Source organism: Protopterus annectens, chromosome 1.part1 (genome assembly GCF_019279795.1).
Source record: "Protopterus annectens isolate FY-2018-M chromosome 1.part1, PAN1.0, whole genome shotgun sequence".
NCBI lineage: Eukaryota > Metazoa > Chordata > Ceratodontiformes > Protopteridae > Protopterus > Protopterus annectens.
The window spans coordinates 501,221,915-501,245,635 of NC_056726.1; the positions used below are offsets into that span (position 1 = coordinate 501,221,915).

The 23,721-nt window shown below is 40.9% G+C and overlaps 1 protein-coding gene across 3 annotated transcripts in view; it reads left to right on the forward strand.

Annotated features, from left to right (window-relative positions):
• MYB (MYB proto-oncogene, transcription factor) overlaps window positions 1-16,658 on the forward strand; it is a 557,504-nt gene extending 540,846 nt beyond the window's left edge. For all 3 annotated transcript variants that reach the window (XM_044076310.1, XM_044076317.1, XM_044076323.1), the window contains one exon: window positions 15,350-16,658. In XM_044076310.1, the coding sequence (XP_043932245.1) occupies window positions 15,350-15,463 (114 nt within the window). In that variant the 3' untranslated portion in view covers window positions 15,464-16,658. The remainder of the gene's footprint in view (window positions 1-15,349) is intronic.
• Window positions 16,659-23,721: the final 7,063 nt, after the last annotated feature.

Consider the following 23,721-nt stretch of genomic DNA (forward strand, 5'->3'; position numbering starts at 1 on the left):
TTCAGTCCCTGCCTTCTCTTAAACCTGTTTCCTCCTCTAAAAGATTTTTATGCCTGTAATGTTCCAGCAATTTCCCTTTTTTCTATGTAATTTACTCGTATCCTTTACTAAAGAACCCACTTCTTTTATATCTGTTACAGTACTCACTACTTCAAGTACAGTTGGTTTAGATTTTGTTTTCCACTTTCTAGCAATTACTTTTTTCAGCCACCAGAATTAATATTAAGAAGGCCTTACTGCCTAGGCCCAGCTAAAAAAAATAATTTCCTTAGTTACACTCATTTGCGTATCCAGTATTCCTGAGTACTGTGTGGGGAATTTTTACACTCTGCCAACTCAACATGTACTTCCAGTTCTCTTTCTTTCCCATCACGCCTCCAACATTTATCATTTACCTGAGGAAAACATTCTTAGGAGTCTGCTTGAAGTATAAAAGTATCTATGTAAACACTTCCAGACAAAAATCCTAAATCTTCTAGACTTTGTTGCTTTTTTGGGAGTCATACGTATATCCTCCCATTGTTTCTTTGTGAATTACATATCTGAGCTCTTATCCCAATATTTTCTGAACTCTTCTGACTGATTCATATAGTCATTGTGCAATATTTTATATGACCTACTAACTGTCCCTTTTTTAACAGCAGCTTCTGTTCTAGATTTAACTAAAAACTCAACCAATGCATTTCTGTCATTTAGGATTCCCCATTCCCTTTCTCTTTGTGTTTACTCTGATGTCAGTCCCTGATGGGGACGGCAATCATTAGCCTGCAATCCAAATGTCTTCTTGGCCTCTTCCGAGTATATTGGCTTTCCTTTTCTAATTATTTGTTCTCAGTACCTTTTTCCTTTGCCATCTTCCTCCAGTTAACTCCACCCCCCTCTTGCCTATTCTCTGTACCCCAAAATTGCAGTCATCCGTATAACCAAGAAGATTTTTGACCTAAAGTCCCTGTGCTACTAGGAAAGGCTTGAATCATCACTGTTTGTTTGCTTGTTTTCTTATAGGGTTTTGCATGGGTGATCTATGCTTTGAATTCTGTGCTGTTATGGACTCCATCCTTCCTGATCATCCCATAACGTATCTTCATTGATACCAGAACAGGGGATGTAAATTTCCACCAGCACATAAATAAAGTGTTCTGGAGAGACAGATTTATTACCTAAAGCCTACCCCACATCTGGAATAGACTTCATTTGCAAGTTAAATTGACTGACACTCCATCTTCCTTTATATAAAATCTGGATGATTGGATGGGTACCATACCTCCTCAACCTTTTAGAACAAGAAATCCAAAGAAAGCCTGACAAAATAGGGGACAGAGGCCCAAAAATAGAGATATATTTTAAATATTGCTCTTATGAACTTAGAAAGTTGCTAGAGTAACAGGGCTTGTTTTAACAAATAATTTGATGTTGTCTTCATTCATTCTTGATGAATGGGACTCAGGTCCCATCCTTGGAACAGGCTCAGGCGTTCTACAACTCGCTCCAGCCAAAAAACCTCTCGAGGCAAGACTCTACCCACAGTGTCCCTCTCTCCATTACCTCAGATCTCATTTGCTGCTGTGTTAGCAAGAAGCGTCAGCCGATCCTCTCCAGCTAAGTTAAAAATGTATTGATCTTCTTTAAAAACTTTGTTTCCTTCTTGAGTGATTCTGCTTCTCCTTTGTGTGTGTGTGTGTGTGTGTGTGTGTGTGTGTGTGTGTGTGTGTGTGTGTGTGTGTGTGTGTGTGTGTGTGTGTGTGTGCATGCCTGTCTGTGAGCTTTTCCTTTGACAGCCTTTCTTCTGCTTACAAAATGGTGGAAAAGCAAAAGGGCACTTCAGGTTTGAAGCAGTGCCAAGACTGTGGGCGAAAGATACTTAATTCAGATGGGCATTGTTCATGCGTTTACTGTTTGCTTGTGCCCCATTTAGATATAGACTGTCCAGTCTGCCAGGCCTTCAGTACCAGGGCTTTGGTAGAAAGACGTAGTAAGATGATTTTAAAAGGGATGCTAAAATCTTCTTTTGAGGAATTTTGTCCAAGTTAGATCCTACTCCCTCCTCGAAATCATACCAAACAAAAATGAGGAGTCATTCGGTGCTGAGTTCTCCTATGAAACTGGAGGCTAAGAAACACAAGTCTTTGGTTCCATCAGTCTCCTCAGAACTGAGGACTAAGATTGGTGAATCAGCTTTTGAAGGCCAGGGGTCTTCCTGCCCCCTCTCGGACCTCTCTCCCCTCTGGAGTTGTTTTATTTTCTCGTAGGACTCCTCCGGATTTTTCACCTCTGACCTCCGCAGGAGGCTTAGAGCCCACCGATTTCCCCTGTTCCAGCTGTCCTGGTGCTGACAAGCACTCCCTCTTCGGCTCCAGGGACTGCTCTGACATCTTTGGTTCCCTTGGAACTTGTAGATTTACAGGTCGTAGCTCAGCTGTCAGTTCCAAAGGTTTCAGATCGGTTCCTATTTTTCTCAGAGTTGTCCTTAGCTCTTGGAGCCCTGACAGTTGCTGGCTCTTCTCCGGCTTCTGTTTTGGATGGTGGTCCTTAGGAACAGGGTGTGACCTCGGTTCCAAGGTTGTCTTTCTCGGTTCTGGGCTCACCTCCCTTTTTGGAGGGGGGGCCTGCCTTCCAAGTCATGGAGAAAATATTAGCCTCTGTGGGCCCTCAGCTGGCCCCTTCTGTATTGGAGTGTCATATGTCTGTACCTTCTGGTCCGGAGCTGCCACCATCTTCCACGTCAGGACAGCTAGCACCAAAGCTGCAAGTTACCCCTGTGCAGGACCCCTCTTTTTCAGAGTCTTCCTCAGAGATTTCCATTGAGGAATCATCCAGAAAGAAGACATGCAAGAGGAAGCACTTAGATTCCCCGGAAGAATCTGTCACAGAAGACACAGACTTTAATGAGGATGGGACACCCCCCCCCCCCCCGGTCACCCCCTGAAGATGTCTCCTTTGAAGAGATCCTAAAACAGAGGGGTGATTAGAAGCCAAAAGACCCATCGTCTGAGGAATCCTTGTACTTGCAAGCCTTTGGTGCTCGCCCATCTACTTCCTGGGTGACCCTGACCACTGATAATCTCATTAAATTGATCGTGCAGCGGGCGTGGAAGGCCCTTGATTCCATAGAGCCAATTACCTGGAGGCCAGACAAAATCTTATCAGCACCTGAAGATCACCAATACTGGGCAAGGGATTTAGCAATGGATGCCATAGTGGTGACAACGGGCACCAAAAAGGAACTTGCCAATGAGAGTCTCACTGTCCACCTACATAACCAATAGTCTAGGGCGATGGACAGATTTGGAAAGTGGGTCTGTGCTTCATCGACCTTTGCTCTAAGGTTCTTGAATTTCATGGCACACTTTACTAGACTCTAGAGGGTTCTGATGATACCTGCACTGGAGCTGTGTCTGGTGAGGTGCAAGATAAAGTTGCCTCTCAACTGGCCAGCCTAGGGTCTATATCGAACTCGTCCATGCAGCTCATTACTCATTCAGCTGAGGGGACAACCAGAGCAGTGGGTTCAGACGTTGCCATAAGGCGTCTCACCTGGATGCGTTTGTGTTACTTCTCAGAGCCTTTCAAGTCTTCCTTCTTCAATGCTCCTTTTGACGGATCATCCTTGTTTGGCCCCAAAGTCAAAGACACACTAGCCAGATGCAAAAAAGATGAAAAGACCCTTTCTGCTGTGGGCATGCGTTTTTTTTACTCCTCAGCGATCCTACTCCATGAACCAGAGGAGTGGGGAGATGTGGTTCAAGAAGTCCCAAGGGCCTTTTCAGGACACACTTGGTGGTAGCTCCCCTCGGGGCATGGAGGGAGCTGTAATGGAAGATGCCCACCCCGTGGCAGAGGTGGCCTGCAAAATCAGGGCTCCAGAGACTCCTTCTCTGGACAACCCTAACAGCTCTCCTGAATGGAAGCTCAATTGCTTACCTGTGGATGAGGTCGGGGGGAAGACTTTCACTGCACCAGACAGCCTGGCGACTAATAACTTCCGATATTTGGGTGCAAAGAATCATTACCAGAGGTTATCACATTCCCTTTATTCTTTTTCCAAGATCACAAAGAAGAGTTCCCGATTTACCACCCAATCAGAGGGACCAAGCAGCCTTGGAGATTCAAAAGCTGTAGAAAAAGGGTCATCCAAGAAGCGCCATCAGACCAGATAGGATCCGGATTCTACTGAAGGTTCTTTTAGACAGAGGACTGGAGACCAATATTGGATCTCAGCCTTCTGAACAAGTTCGTTCAGCAAAAATTCCAGATGGTCACGATTCAGTGTATATTTCCCTTTCTAGAGGAAAATGATTGGATGTGCTCTGTAGACCTTCAAGACACATATTACCACATAAAAATGGACAAATGCTCCAGAAGGTTTCTCCGCTTTCAGCTAGGAGCTAGTCATTTCCAGTTCAGAGTACTGCCCTTTGGTTTCACCACAGCCTCCAGGGTGTTCAATTGCATGGTAGCAGTCACGGCTCACTTGAGACTACACGGATTCCGGGTGTCTCCTTACTTAGACAACTGACTCCTCACTGCCCCCGCCAAGCGTCTACTGCTTCAAGCCACAAAAATTTCATCCTGCATCTTTTCAACTCTTTGGACATCGCTGTCAATAGAGAAAATTCCCAGCTGACTCCAACATAAGACCTAGAATTTATAGTAGCTCGCCTCAGTACAATCTCTTATGTAGCTTCTCTCCCTTTTCACAGACTGAAAATGATAAGGTCTCAAGTACAGTTCCTCCTAGCCAAAGAAAAAGTCCTCGCTCTTCTTGTCCTCCAAGCTTTAGGGTCTGTGGCAGCAACCATTACCGTAGTACCTCTGGCAAGGTTTCACATGAGGCTACTTCAATGGCTGTTCGCTGCACAATGTTCCATCCAAACACATCCGATAACTTATCCCATTTTAATAACAAGTCGCTGCAAGAAGGACCTATCCTGGTGGATGCAGTCAGAAGAAATTCTTTTGGGCTGTCCCTTTACTGCCTCTCAGCCCAAGGCCACAGTGACCATGTACGCCTCAGATCGGGTGGTGGGGCATTGTTTGAGAAGAACAGTCCAAAGCACTTGGTCTTCGCAAGAGGCCAGTTTGCACATCAATGTCCTAGAATTCAGGGCAGTGCTCTTAGACTTGCAAGCCTTTCAATCTGCCCTACCTCCGGGGACAATTGCAATTCAGTCTGACAACACGTCAGTGATTTGGTACATCAACAAACAGGGTGGAACCAGATCTTACCCCCCTGTGCTGGGAAGCTCTCAGGATATGGCGGTGGGTGATATCTTCCAAATGCTTTCTAGTTGTAAGGCATATCCCGGGGAGCTCCAGTGTGATAGCAGACAAACTGAGCAGATACATTCTCCTGCCTCACAAGTGGTCTCTCAATCCCAAGGTGGCGATAAAAATTTTTCGTCAATGGTGCCAGCCTTGCTGCAACCTCTTTGCTTCCCCAATGAACAACAGATGCAGCAGCTGTTTTGCCGTAATGTCCCCTCAGAGGGAGTCCCCGAGAGACGCTGTCCTTCTCGATTGGCCCGCAAGACTTTTCTGCACCTTTCTCCCCTTTCCTCTTGAAGAAAGGCCAAAGGTTGAGAAGCAAAGTGATCCTCATTGCACCTTTTTAGCCCTGACAAGTCTGGTTCCCCTTTTTTGGCCTCACCTGATTCACCGTCCATGGATTCTGGACCCAGTTCCAGACTTGCTATCTTATCCACAGGGACTGGTGCATCCCAACCTTCACAGTTTCAAGCTGACAGCTTGGTTCCTCCAATTCCATTAGTTGCCAGGCAGAGTAATAATGCTTCCTCAGTACAAAAAATACTTCTGGCGTTTCATAATTCATCTACCAGGAAATATTATCGTAGCAAATGGAAGAGATTTTCAATTTGGGCCCTTACAAATAATCTAGACCCCTTTTTGGTCCCTGTTGACAAAGTTTTGGAATTTTTAGCTTCCCTTTTTAATCAAGGAACTTCTGCTTCCACCATTAAAGTTCAGTTAGCAACCATTTCTGATTTCCACAATGGCTACGATGATCATTCTTCAGTTTCCCATAGTTTATGCAAAGTTTTTCTTAAAGGTGCCTTGTGTCTAAAGCCCCCATTCATGGACCCTATAGCTCCATGGGATCTGATCCTGGTTTTACCATCTCTGGTACTCTCACCCTTTGAACCAGCAGAGACTTACCATCTCAAATTTCTGTTGTGGAAACTTTTTTTCTAGTGGCCATTACTTCTGCCAGGAGAGTTTCTGAAATTCAAGCATTATTTGTCAAACCCACCTTATTTGATTTTTCATAAGGATAGGGTTTTGTTGAGAAACAACCCTTCCCTTCTTCCTAAGGTGGTCTCATAATCTAATATTAATCAAACTATCGATATGCCCATTTTCTTCCTCAGTTTCTCCAATAAAGGTGAATATTGCTTGCATTTACTGGCTGTTCATAGACAGTTGCATTTCTCCCTTGACAAGACCAAAGACTCTAGAAAATCGGACCAGTTATTTCTGTCCTTTTCAGGTCTGACTTTAAGAAAACCTATCTCAAAAGTTACCTTATCAGGATGCTAAGAGATTGTTACCTTCATTTATAATCATAACCACAAGTTATCTGTACTTGTAAAAGCTCATTCCACCAGATCAATAGCCACGTCAGCTGTTTCCCACTCCAGGGCGTCCATGGATAAGATATGTGCAGCTGCAACATGGGCTACTCCACATACCTTTATCACTCATTACAAAGTGGATATGGTCTCCAGGGGAAGAGCATCCTTTGGCTCTATGGTTCTCAAGAATATCCTTCCATAAGGCCACCCAGGACCTAAAGTAGCTGGGGACTTTGTCCCGTTCGTCAAGAATGAATGAAGATTGACAACATCAGATAAAGAAGTTATGTACTTACCGTAACATTCCATCTGTGTTGTTGATCTTCATTCATTCTTGAGATCACACCCTCCTTCCCCTCCTACAGATTTCTGGATGATTGGACAGTTGTTCTAGGAACCTATAGGTTTCATGTTGGACACGGCTTCTACCTTGTATAACTGTTCTTCTAATGTGTTATTAGGCTGCAAACTCCATGTGAGGTAATGGAGAGAGGGGCATTGTGGTTAGAGTCTTAGCTCGAGAGATTGTTTTGGCTGGAGCGAACTGTGTAATGGTCAAGCCTATTCCAAGGATCGGAACAGAGTCCCATTCATCAAGAATGAATGAAGGTCAACAACCCAGATGGAACATTATAGTAAGTACATAACATCTTTTTTTCTGAAGGATTTGAAGTCTGAAACTTAAATGTATGTAATTATTTAATTACTTCAGTTTGCATATCATCCCAGTGATAGACCAGAAAACCACAAATTTTATGAGGAACAGCCCAAAGTTGAGACAAAAATCTGGACATTCTGCAAAAACCTGGACAGCTGAGAGGTATGATGGGTACCCATAAATTTATTCCAGGGCTGAATGACTTTGCCATTCTTGAGAAGGGGGTACAGCATGATGGTGGTTGTTGGCAAGGCATAACTGGTTTTGCAACTCAGTTGCTTGTATTTCCTGTTATCTTCTGATCTGCATAGCATTTTGCCTGCTCCAGTTTCTTACATCCCAAAGGCATGCTATAGGTGAACTGGTGACTGTTCAGTTTGCTGATACGGTAGGGGGTGCATGTGTGTGTGTCCTACAGTAGGCTGACATCCCAATCCAGAAAGAAATTTATCTGCCTTCCATTCAGTGAGTACTGGGAAAGGGTCCACAGCTCCCCTGTCACATTGAAATCTATTAAGTGGTTAACTGGAGAACCAATGATTAAATGATTCACATAGCATTTTGGAACAAAGACAAAGATAAAAAGCATAGTCCGTATAGTACAGCAATTCTGTAACAGAAGTGAATCAGCTGTGTGAAGCATTATGATGTAGATAACAGGTCCTTGGAGAGAGAATGACAAATAACAAAAAACACGATGTATTTTTCCATAGACTGTATTTTCCATAGAAATACAGACATATCTAGACTGCACTTATTTTATTTGTATTTGTCAACCAGGGTAGAAAACTGATCTCCATGGACTTTTTTCAGACCTAGTCTGGAAGGACTGTTTGGTTAAGTGGCTTGCTCAGACTCACATAGCTAGGAAATGGAGGCTGAGGAAATCAATCCCTGGACCTGTGGACTTCAGGAAATAACTTAATAGCTTTATTCTTCTTCACCCACTACCATACATTAGTTAAAAATACCTCTCTGTCTTTTGTATAGCGCCTCCTGATACGTTTTGTACATGGGAAGGACCTAGTTACCACTGAATGGAATGTCATAACTGTGTTGGTAAAACTGAATCATATAAACAATAAAACTGACATTTTTGTTTTTAATCACTCTTGGGGTACCTCCTTCTCATGAAAGACAACCTAGCTGAATGACAAGCATTGTGAGGCAGTGGTGCTAATCAGTACATTTGCTACATTACTACAGGTTTTCAGTAAGTTCCTTAAAGTTCAGAGTTTCACAATATTAAGTTTCAAAGTGTTGAGTGTTGTCCATTTACATATTTATTCATGTCATTTTTGTTTTTTTAATGGTGTTACTTTATACTAAGACTTGTTATTCACTTGAAATTTGTGGAACCATTGGCACCAAGACCTATTACGGGTTCTTTGGGCCCGACATCTGCTCCAACATACTCAGATCCGTCTGAACTTGAGGAGTCTAGGAGCCAATGCTCTCCGGTTGGCTCCAGGGAGGGGAGTCGGATCAGACATTTGTCAGATCCGAATCTTCCTATCTGGGCTTCGGCGCAGGTGCGCTCAGCTCCTACATCAGCCTCATAGCCAAACCCTTGGTTCCGGGGATCCCTTCTAGCTCTTGGGGGTATCATCGGATTAGGAGAGGGGGGCTTTCAAGCTGATGAGGAGAGTGCTGTCTCCACAGACCGCTCCACTCTTAGGTCCTATCATTCTTCCCCGAAAGGCACTGGCGTCTGTCCCAGCACCACACCATCCACAGACACACGGAGACCCTAGGCCTGAGGATACCCTATCAGGTGAATTCCTCTTCCGAAACCTCTCCAGAATACCCTTCTGAAAAGATCCATCGTAAGAGGCTTTGCAAGAGGAAACATTTAGACACCCCAGAGGAGTCAGTCACTTCTGATACAGACCTCGATGAGTCAGAAGGGTCCCCACGGTTGCCCTCTGAGGAAGTTTCCTTTGCAGACATCCTGGAAATGCTTAAGCAGAAAGGCGGCTAGAAGTCCATCAACCCTTCTGAGGAGGTGTCTGTATACTTGAAGGCCTTTGGGTCTCACCCTTCAGCCACTTGGGTGACTCCGCCTTTCAACAAGCTTATGGAATTAGTTAGTCGAAAGGCATGGTAGTCTTCAGACACAGTGGAACCTGTCCCACCAGAGGCCATACAAGTTTATCACAACTCCTTCAGACAAAGACTTTCTCACTAAGGATGTTCCAGTAGATGCTGTGGTGGTGATAGCAGCCACCAAAAAAGAAACTTTCTGAGACATCCTCATCTGTCCGTCCGTCGAACAAGGAGTCTCATAAGATGGACAGATGTGGGAAGCGCACTTTTCTTCAGTGACATTTGCACTCAGATCGCTGAATTGTCTGAAGCACTTTACTAGGCTACAAAGTGATCTAAAGGAGCTGGGAGATACTCTGCAAGGTACACTAGCTGCAAGCATGTCAGACAAAGTTTCCTCTCAGCTCTCCACCTTAAACTCTGTGATTAACTCCTCCATGAGGCTCATTTCTTATGCAGAAGATGAAGCAAGCAGAGCAGCAGGTACAGGAATTTCCCTAAGGAGACATTCCTGGATCCGCTTGTGTGACTTTGTGGAGCCTTTTAAATCTTCCTTTATTAATGCCCCCTTCAGTGGCTCGTCCTTGTTCGGGCCAAAAGTCAAGGGCACACTAACCAGGTGTGAACATGAAGGAAAAACTCTCTCTGCCGTAGGAGTCCTTTTTTTGCTACCTTCTAGACCTTATCCAAAAGATCAAAAGGGAGGAAAAATGTGGTTCCGATAATCCCAGAGAGCTTTTCAAGACAGATGTAGTGATTCTTTCCCCAGGGGCAGAGGGGGAAATGGTAATGGGAGATGCTGTCCACATGGCATAGGATGTCTGCAAAGTTAGGGTGATGGGGATTCATTCTGTGGTAGGCCCTTTCAGCACTCCTGAAGGGAGGCCCATCTGTCTATCTCTGGAGGCAGTTGGAGGTCTCTTATCTTTGTACCCAGAAGCCTGGCTGAAAATAACAAAAGAAAAATGGGTACAAAGTATCATATCAGATGCGTACTCTATACCCTTCTCCCTTCTCGTCCCAAACATAAAGAACACCCTGAACTTTCTGCCCAGTCAGAGGGAACTGGCAATTTTAGAAATTCAAAAGTTGCTGGACAAAAGAGTCATCCAAAGAGTCCCCATAGACCAGATAGGATCTGCAACTTACTCAAGGTTCTTTTTAGTGCCAAAGACAACAGGGGACTGGAGGCCAATATTGGATCTCAGTTTATTAAACGAATCAGTAAGAAAGACAAAGTTCCGGATGGTAACACTACAGTCGATTTTTTCCCTTTCTGGGAAAAGACAATTGGATGTGTTCTATAGACCTTCAGCATGCATACTACCACATAAAAATGGGCAGGCCATCCAGGAGACATTTGCGCTTTCAGCTGGGAGCCAGTCATTACCAATTTTGAGCTCTGTCCTTTGGTCTCACTACAGCCCCCAGAGTGCTCACCAAGTGCATGGCAGTGGTCACGGCTCACTTGAGATATCTAGGAATCCGAGTGTTTCTATATTTGGGCGACTGGCTCCTAACCACCACTACCAAGCATCTACTACTAAAAGCAAGAGACACCACTCTACTTCTCTGCTCAACCCTGGGAATCACAATAAATTACAAAAAATCTGCCTTGTTGCCATCTCAATGTATCGTTTGTATACTGGTAGATTTAGACACAACAAAAATTATGGCAAAACTTCCTCCAGAAAGAGTTTTAGTTCTATGACATCACGTCTTAAACCTGCTCTCCAAGAAAAGAGTGCAGACAAGGACAGTTCTAAAGGTCTTGGAAACCATGGCAGCAGCAGTATACCTAGTTCCATTTGATTGCATGCACATGAGAATTCTGCAATGGCTACTGTTCACTCAGTAGTCGTTACAGGAATTACCCATGTCTCACAAAATTCTGATAAAGAGTCCTACAAGAGAGACCATTGCTGGTGGCTTTACTCCACTCATGTGACATCAGGTCAACCCTTTGTCCCTCCACAGCCTTTAGCTACAGTAACCACAGATGCCTCCCAGATAGGGTGGGGGGATCATTATCTGGGAAGGACGGTCCAAGGCACTTGGCAGGATCAGGTGACCCATTTGCACATCAATGTCCTAGAAATGAGAGCAGTGCTTTTGGCGTTGCAAGCACTTCAGGACTCTCTCCTGCTGGGAACAATTGCAGTACAGACAGACAACATGTCAGTCATCTGGTACATAAACAAGGAGAGAGACCAGGTCCTTCCCCCTTTGTCAAGAGGCCCTGAGAGTATGGCAATGGACGATGTCCTTCCAACACTTTCTGATAGCAGCAGACATCATTGGAAATCCAACATGATAGCAGACAAACTCAGCAGAGTGATTCTGATGAAACACGAGTGGTTTCTAAAAGAAGACATAGCAGAGATGATTTTCAGCAAATGGGGCCTGCCTTGCTGTGACCTTTTTGCCACATCCATGAATGCCAACTGCATCAGCTATTTGTCCTGATCCCCCCTCCGGGAGACTCACCGAGTGATGCACTTGTACACAGTTGGCCCTCAGGTCTCCTGTATGCCTTTTCTCCCTTTCCCTTGATACCCAAAGTTCTTCAGAAAGCCAGCTCATTTGGAAGCAAGCTGATTCTCATCGCCCCATACTGGCCTTGTCAAATGTGGTTCCCCTTCCTTTGGCCTCATCTTCCAGAGGAGCCGTTGGTTCTGGACCCAGTTTCAGACCTTCTGGCTCGTATGTCGGGAACGCTTCACCCCTCTATTCAGACCCTCAAATTGACAGCTTGGCTGCTCCGATTCCATATATAGCCTCCTCCTGTGAAACATATCTTGATCTCATGTCATAAGGCTTCTACAGGAAGACTCTATATGAGTAAATGGAAAAGATTTTCTTCCTGGGCATTAAGTAACCACATTGATCCCTTTTCTGCTCCTATAAGTTCTATCCCTGGATTTCTAACACAGCTATTTAATGAAGGCCCAGCTGCAGCTACCGTCAGTGTCCCGTTAGCAGCAGTATGTAATTTTCATATAAGTGATTTAGCCCCACATCTGATGTCTCACAGACTATGCAAAGCCTTCCTGAAGAGCACTAATTTGTTAAGACCACCCATCAAGATCCCTCAACCACCATGGGACCTAAACTTTGTTTTGTCCTGTTTGGTTCTTCCCCGCTTTAAACCTGCATCATTGTGTGATCTAAAGTTCTTGACATGGAAAACAAGTATTTTGATTGCCCTCACTTCTGCTAGAAGGGTTTCAGATCTACAAGCATTATCAATAAAGACCCCTTTACATATCAATAAAGCCACCCTACATGTTTTTCCACAAAGATAGAGTATCCCTGGGAACAAATCCATCCTTCCTACCAAAAGTATACACAGAGTCTAATTTAAATCAGTCCATAGAATTACCAGTGTTTTTTCCCAAATATGGCAACAAGGCAGAATATATGCTTCACCAACTGGATGTACATAGACAGTAACGTTTCTACTTACACAGGAGAAAGGACTTCAGAAAGTCTGACCAGTTATGTTTCATTTTTAGAAGTCAAGTATCCAAGGTCACAATTTCAAAATGGCTATCAGGTTGTATTACTTTTATACACAAGTCTAGCAACAAAGATCTTCCCTATAAAGTCAAGGGTCATTCTACGAAAGCCATAGCAACTTCTGCCTTTCAAGCTAGACTACCAATTAATACCATTTGTGCTGCTGCAACATAGGCAAGGCCTCATACCTTTTATCACACTTTACAAAGTGGATTTGGCTTTGAACATGGCCTCCTTTGGGTCCACTGTTCTGAAGAGAATTCCCCCATGAGCCACACAGGAGATATGGTGCTAGGGACGCTGTCCCAACCAGTGAAGAATGAAGGCGAGATAGGACAACATCACATAGAGAAGATATGTACTCACCATAACATTCCATGTGTGTTGTCCATCTTGTCTTCATTCTTACACCCCACCCTCCTTCCCCCACCCTTTGGCTCCTGGAGGACCAAGTGGTTACATTTGGCAAATATGTTCTCTGACCTTCTTTGTTTTATAACATGCTATATTAGTCCTTTACGTAACTGGTGTTATCAGCAAACAAGATCTGAGGAGCTCTACTGGAGCATGATGGGATAGGGATACAGCCATGAGCCAGTGGAAGACCTTGAGCTTTTGTATGCAGCCGAGTCGGAACCGAAGATCGGTTCCAAACCCAACCAACCAGTGAAGAATGAAGGCGAGATGGACAACACACATGGAACGTTGTGGTGAGTACATAACTTCTTTTTTAACTTAAGAAATCAAACTTGCTAGACTTGGAAGCTGTATATTCATACTGCTCATCTTAAAAGAACATCATTATTTGGAATTTCTTAATACTCACTAAACAAGAAACGTAAAATCTATGCCTTTGTTGGTAACAGCAGTCTACATAGGTGGAAAATCTTACCATTTATGATTTGTTATTGGGACAAGTTGTTAACACACTTTTATCTTGCATCTTCTGTAGATACCCAACTGGCACATCCTCAACTCCATAGTTGAGAGTAAAAAAAAAGCTGTTCTTCTGCACTCCAGTAACTGTAGCAAGCTGCTAAAAACTGTAGCAGTCAGATTACCACAGTCATTTCACTGAGCTTCAGCCAAGCATTCATTCATTAGTGTCGCTGCCGCACTTAATGTTGCATCTGTTCCTGACAGTTTGCCCCACCCTGATTGTCCCTGAGATTTTGTTATACAGGGCATATATTGTTACTCTGTTGCATACAGCTATGTTTCCATTATCCACTGCCTAGCAGAAAATCTGATGCTGTTTAGTAATCTAGCCAAATGTTATGATTTACTGGTTACAGTGGCCCTCCATGAAGAAGATAGAAGATGCTAACCATAACATTATGTCTTCAAGTAAATGTGAATGTAACAGGCTACCCTCCATTCACAGCCAACCTCATGGATAATTTTGCAAAGTTTTATCTCGTATCATTACTTCTGGAAATTCCAGGAAGTTGCTCATGCTATTTTTTATGGTAGTTTCAGTGACTGTTTTACTTGTAGGATTATTTGTCAGTAGTTGTTAACAGAGAAGTGATTTGCTTTACTTTTACAGACAAGGATAACTGCTTTCTTTCTTGATAGTAATTTTTTTTTGTTTGATAGGATGCAGGGTTTTTTGTATCACATTAGCTGTTATTTATTACTTGGTTTGCATAAGAGTATTTCATTTTCTTACTGCATAATACTTTATAAGTTTGGATATGAATAAAATATATTTATTTACACTAGCAAACGTGCTGCTATTTTTGACTGTTTTTGTTTATTAGATGTAAAAAAGACATAGTATTGCAGTTTTAAGCATATGCTCATGAGCACTGTCTGTTGTCTCTCTCTCGCATGAGTGCGTGCGCGTGCACACACACACACACACACACACACACACACACACACACACACACACACACACACTATTTCTCTTTCATGAGAACCTGTACATTTTGAGTTTTGCATTGCCTACATATGCCTATATACCTACTATAACCCTTTCTTGATGGGAGTTATCAACTTAATGGAATAGTGAACAATAAAGGCTGTGTAAGGGAGTCTCAAGTCATCTACCTTAGAAACTAGGCAAGAGCAAGGCTGGGGAATTGCAGAGGAATACACCATTACTTAGAAAAATTATGACTGGATAAAAAAAGGGACTCGTAAGGTAGGTAAACCCAAATGCTATGATTTGTTGTTAAAGTGACCACTCCATGAAGATTTACTTTTATGGTTCTGTCTTAAGACAACTGTACATGATGGTTGTACTGTTCATGTTACCAGCACTAAGTGCATTTTCTGTTTGAGCATTTTTTCCAGTATTTTTATGATATACTGTTCAGGTATTGTTTATATCAAATGTGTACTAATTGATTTTGTTACAGACAATAGAAAAATCATAGCTGTGTAACAGAAATGCCACACAAGTGTGTTACATTTTGGATACTGTGTGTGTGTGCTTTAGTATTCTTGTAGCAGAAGCATTGATATTAATGGCTTATTTTAGCAAACTACCTGGTTGGTAATTTAGTAACTGGCCTTGTATTTCTTACAGCTTAGCAATAATTGGGAAGCTGTAACATGTGGAAAGACAGAAGATCAGATGATTGTAACCGAACAAGCACGAAAATACATAAAGACATTTTCTAATAGGACATTGGTTATATAAAAGTTTCATGATCAGCATTACATTTTATGAAACACTTTGACTTGTGATCAACATTTCCTCTACATGAAACTTTCATGAATGGGAGATCATTTTTGTTGTGGTACAACAGTTGGGAGCAGCGCACAAATGTTTTTTTCTTCACTGAGCATATTCTCGTTGAGTTTCGTCTGACTAAACTGAATTCTTGACAAGCAGCATTTTTTTACCTAAATTGTTAGGTAATACATTTCATTCGGTTTCTTGTTAAGAGCTTTATTAAGAAAAATCAGAATTTATACTGCATACTTTTTATGTTTGCAATTATTTTTTCTGACTTGTTTTGGAAAACGAGCAGACTTTACCAGTATTGTTTTTCCCTGTGGTTTTGTATAAGGAATATTATTAGAGCAGGTACTCAATAACTGATGTAATATAGTTAACTGAATTGCACTGATAAAGTACAAAATAGCAGTAAAGCATTACTACAAACCAACATATTTAATAAGATTGTGAATATTCAAAATTGGCAACGTTTAAAGTACTGTTTTGTTTTGAGTTTTTATTCTGGTTCTGAACCATTTTTTATGTGTATGTATGTGTGTATTTTTAAGCTTGCTTAACTGAATTACTACTGTATGAACATAGTTTTATGAAACAAATTTATATTTTTATTCAATAATTTAATTTTGTAAAATGCCAAAAGGATAATGTATTTTGCTGCTATGAACATTAGCAAGTTGGAGTGTTGCTAGTGTTAAAGGGGCAGTAAAGCTTTATGGGAGAAACAGATGTGTTTTTTAGCTAATTTAATGTGCACTAGCATTTGGGTTTTTTTGTTTATAAACATTATTTTTAAACACTGTACTTGGGAGATATGTTTTGTCATACTGGCAAACAGGGTCTTGCACCTTTGATTTGTGTGTTTGTTTTTTAAACACCTTATGTTTATTATATATTTTATTTCATACAGTTACTGGCTAAATATTCTTTGGCTGTTTAATACACTTACAGTAATTGCTGTATTTGCAAATGCATCAATGTGTTTTTATACTGCCATAGCAGACATTTACAAATACAAAAACACTGGTTTGCAATTTCTGCTGCCTTGCTTTCTGTGCAGCTCATCTGCACTTAACCTTTTGTTAGAAAGGACTGCCCTGTAAATAGGTAATAAAGTGTGTTTCTTTTTTACATAAACATCTGTCATTTACTGCTTTCATTAGTCTAGAAGTGTCTGCCATACTGACTTGCTTATTTAGTAAACTGTGACACTAATGAAGTGTGTGTTTGCATGAGACTGACACTCCTCTGGAGATGTAGCTGGATGCAGAGCTGAATGCAGTACTACCTAACCTCAAGAACTGATAGTAGGTTAATCCAGGCATGTGAGTTCTGCACATCATTTGGGGGGGGGGGTGCAGAAGACTTTTCTTAAGTACTGCTGTAAGGACAAGTTTCTAATACCCTACCTCACAGTCATGCCCAACACTAGAAGTGGCTTTGGAGTTGGAGCCACTTCATACAATAAGGGCAGAAGAGTCAGACCCATGAGGGATTGAAAGGAACAGTAGAGTAAAACTGCTGCTGCTGAAAGTGTGTAGAAGTCGTGTTTGTTTTTCCTTCTCCATCCACTACTACTTCAAAATGTCTAAAATGTATTTTTTTATTTATTTATTTTCATTTGTTAACTGGGGTAGTCCAGCCGTGCTTGCAGATCCATTGTGTATACTTATGAATAAAATAATGTACAGTAATGGGGACTTCTGGTATGGCTCCATAAGATGTAGCAGCATGCCAGAGGGTCTTGAGGCAAGGAATTGTGCAATTGGACTGCCTTGCTGGAAGTGGACATAGAAACTGAGAGTGTGTACCGAACGCCTTGGTCCTCTAGTTACACAAAAACTCCCTGTTAGATAATTGTTATGTTTCAAAGGCACAGAATGAAAGAAACAGTGCTATCTATTCTGTGGAAACTGGGGATTAAATGGCAGTGTGGTGTGAGCAGGATATTTATTGACAGGATTATTCAGTGGTCATGCAGAGGAACAGAGCTGCATTCTATCCAAACATAAAATTTAGTGAGACATGAGACTGTCAGAGTTAAATTGATTTACTCTGCCATATGTTCCTTCAGAATGGAGTGAGAATCACTGATGATCCAAGAGAGTTATAGAAATTGATAGAATATGTCGGGAAGGTTGCCCAGGATACACAGTTAACTGTTAGAGAGGTGGAAGGAAGCCAGTGCACATTTGGAAGTCAGGTGGTGATAAACCACCAGGATAGTCAGCAGGGAGGTATTTTTTCCTTTATTTTGAAAATGTTGAGTTTAAGGGATTGCCTTAAAAGCATGTGGCCTCTGCCAACAATCTAAAAGGAGAGCTTCCCCTTGGAGAGGAGAGAGGAAGTTTTCCAAGTTAAGGTAATATAGGGTTTTACCGAAAGTTGCTGTATCCAGAACATCAAAAGGTGCCCCTGTATATTGGGGTTGCTTGAAAAAAGCAGCCCGTAATCTTGGTTTAGAGCAAGGAAATGTTTCTCTTGAAATGTGGATTAAGCGCGACCTGGCCATAACCAACAATCTGATGATTTGGGATCAGTCCCAAAGTTCATAGCTAGCGATATGATTAAGGAATCCACATTACTGACAGGGAATACTCTCCACAAATTGCTTTGCAAACTAGTGGCTGATTTCCAATAGCTGTTATGTGTTAGCAATATTATTTTCTCAAATATGTAGGGAAGTGCTGTTTGATTTTTAATATTTATTAGAAAGGTGTTAAGGAGCACAGTGGGTTGATGTGTACTAATGCTAGAGGGCCACAACTATATAGAAAGCAGAAAGGAGAGTTTGGTACATAGAATAAGCCGTAGATTTGGTTATCATATGAATATTAGGGGAGAGCATAGTGTTAGAAATTTGTAATGGGTTTGGATCAAATGGTATGTGTGCCATAAAGGGGAGCCTGTAATGTGACAAAGCTGTAAAAATGTTCAAAACGATGGCCTCAGTATACTCCGTGTGGCCCTAAGCCCTACACAACTCTAGAGGCAACATTGTCCTGTTGTGATGGTGAGGCCAAAAAAGTCATCTTAAACCTTTTCTGTCCCACTCAGGATTTATAATGGGAAATTTGTCAAAAATAAAATGTGGGTTACCCCATAAGGGTATATCTGAGCCCCACATTTCTGACCATTGAAAGTATTTCGATAGTGCCTTTAGGGATGTTGATATACAAAATTATATTTTAAGGTGCTTTATTAAGGAATTGGCATACCAACTTAACCCCCCATGAAGTGATTAAGTTCAGTATTTTATCTTCTAATGTTGCTCATCTGGCCAAAATTATCGTGATCCAGAAATAAAAGGCTTGAAAGTTGGAAAGCCCTGGAGTAATTCCCACAGTCAGGGATTCCTAACACTGAAATCTGAGTCAGGACTATACTTGCTGCTTGTCCTTCTCTCTTTTACCATTCAAAAATATTTTCCAGTAATTACTGATTTTTTATAAGACAAACAACTGATTTTTTTATAAGTAAATGTTGTGTAGGTGGAGATAGAATATGTATAAATACATAGAAGAGGAGAGTTGATACAAACATCTTAGCTGTCATTATATTGCTTGGCAAAGAAAAATGCAGTCATCTCCAAGAGTGAACCGTATGAAAATTGTGTTTGATTGTTAGCATCATTTGACTATTTGGATGAAGGTTTATACTCAAGTAATGAGGATGAATTCCAAAACAGAGGGATATTCCAAAGAGTGACTGAGACTTTTAGCTGCATAGTTAATTGGAAGTAGTTCAGTTTTTGGTACATTAACTCTTAGACCTGAGGATTCTACTGAGTTATCCAATAATTTGTTAATGCATTAATGCACGGAATATCCTGAAGTAGGGCCCTGGTAAGGATCACACAGTCATCAGAAAACATTAGTGCTTCAGTTTCAGTAATGTGGAGGGTAGGAGAGATATTGAGAAGTCTGTTTTGCAGTTCAATAACTGGAATTAAAAGGAATGGAGAAAGGGAACAGCCTTGTCATGTATCTGTCTGCAATGGGAATAGCTTTAGTAGGAGACCATTGGTGAAGACAGAAGCCTGGAGTGTTTGATAAATGGTTTTAATAACTATAAAGTTTTCAGGAATTTCCATGTTTGCCATTATGGTCAATAGATAAGATGAGATGGTAGAGTCAAATGCCTTTTCAGAATTGGTGAAGATGGAAGATATTGGCTCAGAAGTATTTTTCAGACAATGAAAATACAATGATAGAGTCCGTGGGTGATCTGTGCTGCTACTCTCTTTAAAGAATGTAGCCTGTGCACCCATAATTAGGTGAGGGAGAACATTCTCCATCCTGTTGACTAAAATCTTAGCATAAAACTTGACATCAGTATTGAGGAGATATGGATTTACAGTTAGCAGGTAAAGTTGGATATTTACTTGATTTAGGCATAAAGGTTATAATAGAGGAAATGGAGGAATAGTTTATTGTTCGAAGTATCTGAAAATAATGAAAATGTTTAGTGCAGGTGCCAAGACATGCTGGAGGAGGGTATCATTTTCTGTATGTAAACCATCCAGGTGTGGCAATTTCCTTTTTTCATAGAATAAATAGCTTTTGTTAATTTCTTACTCTGTGAGGATGGGATGCTGGCTTTTCTTAGTAGGTATACAATATGCTCCTGATTACAGTCACAAGTGAGGAAATCACTGTATAATCTTTGAAAGAACTTAGAAACTGCATTAATACTGCAGCAGTAATTAATGCCACAGAGGGAGTTTCTCTCACTCCAGGAGTAAATGTTGATCTTGGCCCAAGTTTGAATTTGTACATTAGCAGTTTACCAAATCTATTTCCCGCTGTCCAAGCTTGAGTAGCAGTTCTTTCTAAAAGAAGTTGTGCTTTTTCTTTTATTGCTATATTTAGCTGTTGATGCCTTTTTATATTCTGTAAGGCTTGGTTGCAAAGGTTGGAGCCTGACATCTATTCCATATGTTAGTTACCTTCCCTTCAAGATAAGTGATTTTGTCCCTTTGTGAACCAACAGTAGTTGCTTTGGCCCGATTACATATGCTTTTAATTTCTTATTTTACAGATTCTCACTACACATTAATTAGGTTACTAGACAGTGGGTTATGGGTGATTGTATCTATTGACCTAATACACAATTTTTTTGCCAGTTGTCTATCTTTAAGACTCATGGTGTCCATTCTCCATCTCCTTCCCTCCCCCTAGCAGATTTGACTTGTGGTGGTAGACATAGGGAAACATATACCTATATCTGTGCAAGAGGCTGGAGTAATATCAATGTCTGTGATCAACAGAGTTAAATTCATCAATACCAGTATGTACTCTGTCCTGCTGCCTGATACTTCATGGGGGAATTGCAAATGTAGGATGTATCAGAGGGGTTCATAACACTCCAGAATTTTTACCGATACTAAATGACTGCAAGTCTCTGACAACATTTTGGGCTTTAACTTACAGAGAACTCTTGTAGAGTTCCATGTAACATTAAGGTCCCCTGGAAAAATAATTCTGCTGGTGTCATCCCCAAGGGTTTCTATTATGCTGAATATTTCTGTACAAAAAATGGGTTGTCATTATGTGGACCATAAATGAGCCCAATAGCCATATCTATTCCAAGGAGGAAAGTACAGCAAACGCCCACCTTCTTGTCTTCCAGATGTTTCTTTAATTTGCAAGCCAAAGAGTACTTCGCTCCAAGTAATGTTTGTTTTTTATGTTGAATTCAGACTATAGGTAAGTTCCTATCTCAAAAGGAATGCAAAACTCTTGTATGTTTCTTAGGAGTTTTACACTCCTGGCCAAAAAGTGATGTTACAATCCATCCTCTTCATTTATGATTTCACTATTTTTTTTTTCAAAGGTGAGGTGAGCCCTCTTACATTAAAAGTGCATAACAGAAGTATAAGGAAAATACCATGTTAACGAAGTGTATGAACAATGCACCCAATAGATGCAGGTTTCAAACATTGCTTATAATAGGAAACTGTAGTTAAGTGTAATGATGTTTATCATATTGATCATTGCTGCAGTAGCATTAGGTTTATGGGTTACATCCTGTAAAGATATAACAGCCAGCCAGTTTTCAAACCTTCAGGGCACCTTCCATGTGCTCAAACTTTCAGAAAGTTTGAGCCGACCTGAATAAAAGACAAGATCTGATGTCATTCTCATTTGTTCCTTAATGAATGGGTCTCAGATCTGACTTAGGTGCTTTCACTAGATTCTAGGATCCGACTCTCAAGCTCCTCCCTTTACCCACAATGCTCCTGACCACTGTACTACCTCAGATCTCATTTGCCGCTCCAACGATTCAGTCGGGATTGCATTCTCTCGAGCTCAAGCAGTATGTTTTTATAGGAGTAGCGAGTAAAAACTTAGTTTAGCTAATCTTCCTTATTTTTTATATAACCATCCCCTCTTTACCCATTTAATATATTTTTGCTAACTTTTCCTTACCGTACTTTGGTATCTCTTTTACCATCACTGTTATTTCTTTTCTGAACTCTGCCTTCAGCAAGGAAATCTTAATGCCATTGTTCGGATAATTTATATAATAAAAAAAGGGAATCTTTCTTTGACTGGCTGTTTTGCCGCGTGGCAAGTTTTTCAACATGGCTGAAAAGCCTACTGGATTTAAAAAGTGCTCTTCCTGTGGGCACAAACTACCCAACTCTGATGCCCACAGGGAGTGCATTTACTGCTTAGCCCCCCCCTCACTTAGATACTCCTTGTACTATTTGTGCGGGTTTTAACGCTACAGCTACCAGTGACCAACAAGTTGGTGCTTAAGGGCCTTATTCCTGCTTCTACTCCTTCAGTTGTATTTACTTCAGGGGCTCAACCCCCCTCACAAAAGTCTAAGGAGCCCAGGGAGCATAGAAAGTGCTCTCCTGTCAAGTTTCCAAAAGTCTCCATTTGAACCTCAAACTAAAATCTCCAAATCCAGAAAAAATGCTGAGGTTAGGCTCCAGTGTCCAAATCAAAGTAAAAAAGCAGTCTTCAGTCTTCAATAAAGGTAAAAAAGCAGACTTGAATCGAAGAATAAAAGTATAAGAAGTCTTCTTTATTGTCACACAAGCGCTTTCACATATTGCTTCCTCAGGTGTATACTAACAAAAGTAAACCACACCTGTATATACTTAACTAAAATAATCATGTGACTCAATAACCCATTTACCATTAAAGCTGTATTCTCTCTTATAAATCAGAAAGCATTGCTTAAAGCTAAGTGTGTATGACACAACAAAAGTGTGACTATTTAATAAAATACAATAAATCTAAAATACATAATATATATCTAGAAAACATTTTATCTTCATATTCATAATGTAGAGCTTCTAAAAATATATATAGGACTTCTAAAAAATACATCAATTCTAATGCATCATTTTAAAAAAATTCTTAAAAACATATAAATATAGATATTTCATAGCAAACATTGCATAAAAATATATTAATATATTAAAAACATAAACCCATAGCCATCTATTTACCTACGTAGCCCCCTTTTTCTTAAGATAGGCTTAATGGGCATGCTGTCATTCAGCCTGTGACCAAAGTTGGCTCTCAGCATAGCTATCCATCTTTAGAAGTTTTTTTTAGAAGTTCTGTATATATTTTTAGAAGCTGTACATTATGAATATGAAGATAAAATGTTTTCTAGATATATATTATGTATTTTAGATTTATTGTATTTTATTAAATAGTCACACTTTTGTTGTGTCATACACACTTAGCTTTAAGCAATGCTTTCTGATTTATAAGAGAGAATACAGCTTTAATGGTAAATGGGTTATTGAGTCACATGATTATTTTAGTTAAGTATATATAGGTGTGGTTTACTTTTGTTAGTATACACCTGAGGAAGCAATATGTGAAAGCGCTTGTGTGACAATAAAGAAGACTTCTTATACTTTTATTCTTCGATTCAAGTCTGCTTTTTTACCTTTATTGAAGACTGAAGACTGCTTTTTTACTTTGATTTGGACACTGGAGCCTAACCTCAGCATTTTTTCTGGATTTTTGTTTGCCTTTACTGTGTTTGCAGAGGTATTCTGGTTGCTATTGGGCATTTTCTGCATAGTACTAAAATCTCCAAATGCTCAAATCTGAAACCCTCTGACACCTTCAGTGTCAAGCTCTCTTCAGCTCTGAAGCCCTCGTTTTTCTCTGGAGCCAATGTCTCCAAGGCTAAGGTCTCCCTTTCTTCAAGAGACACCAAGAAAGTCTTTGCAACCTCCTTCC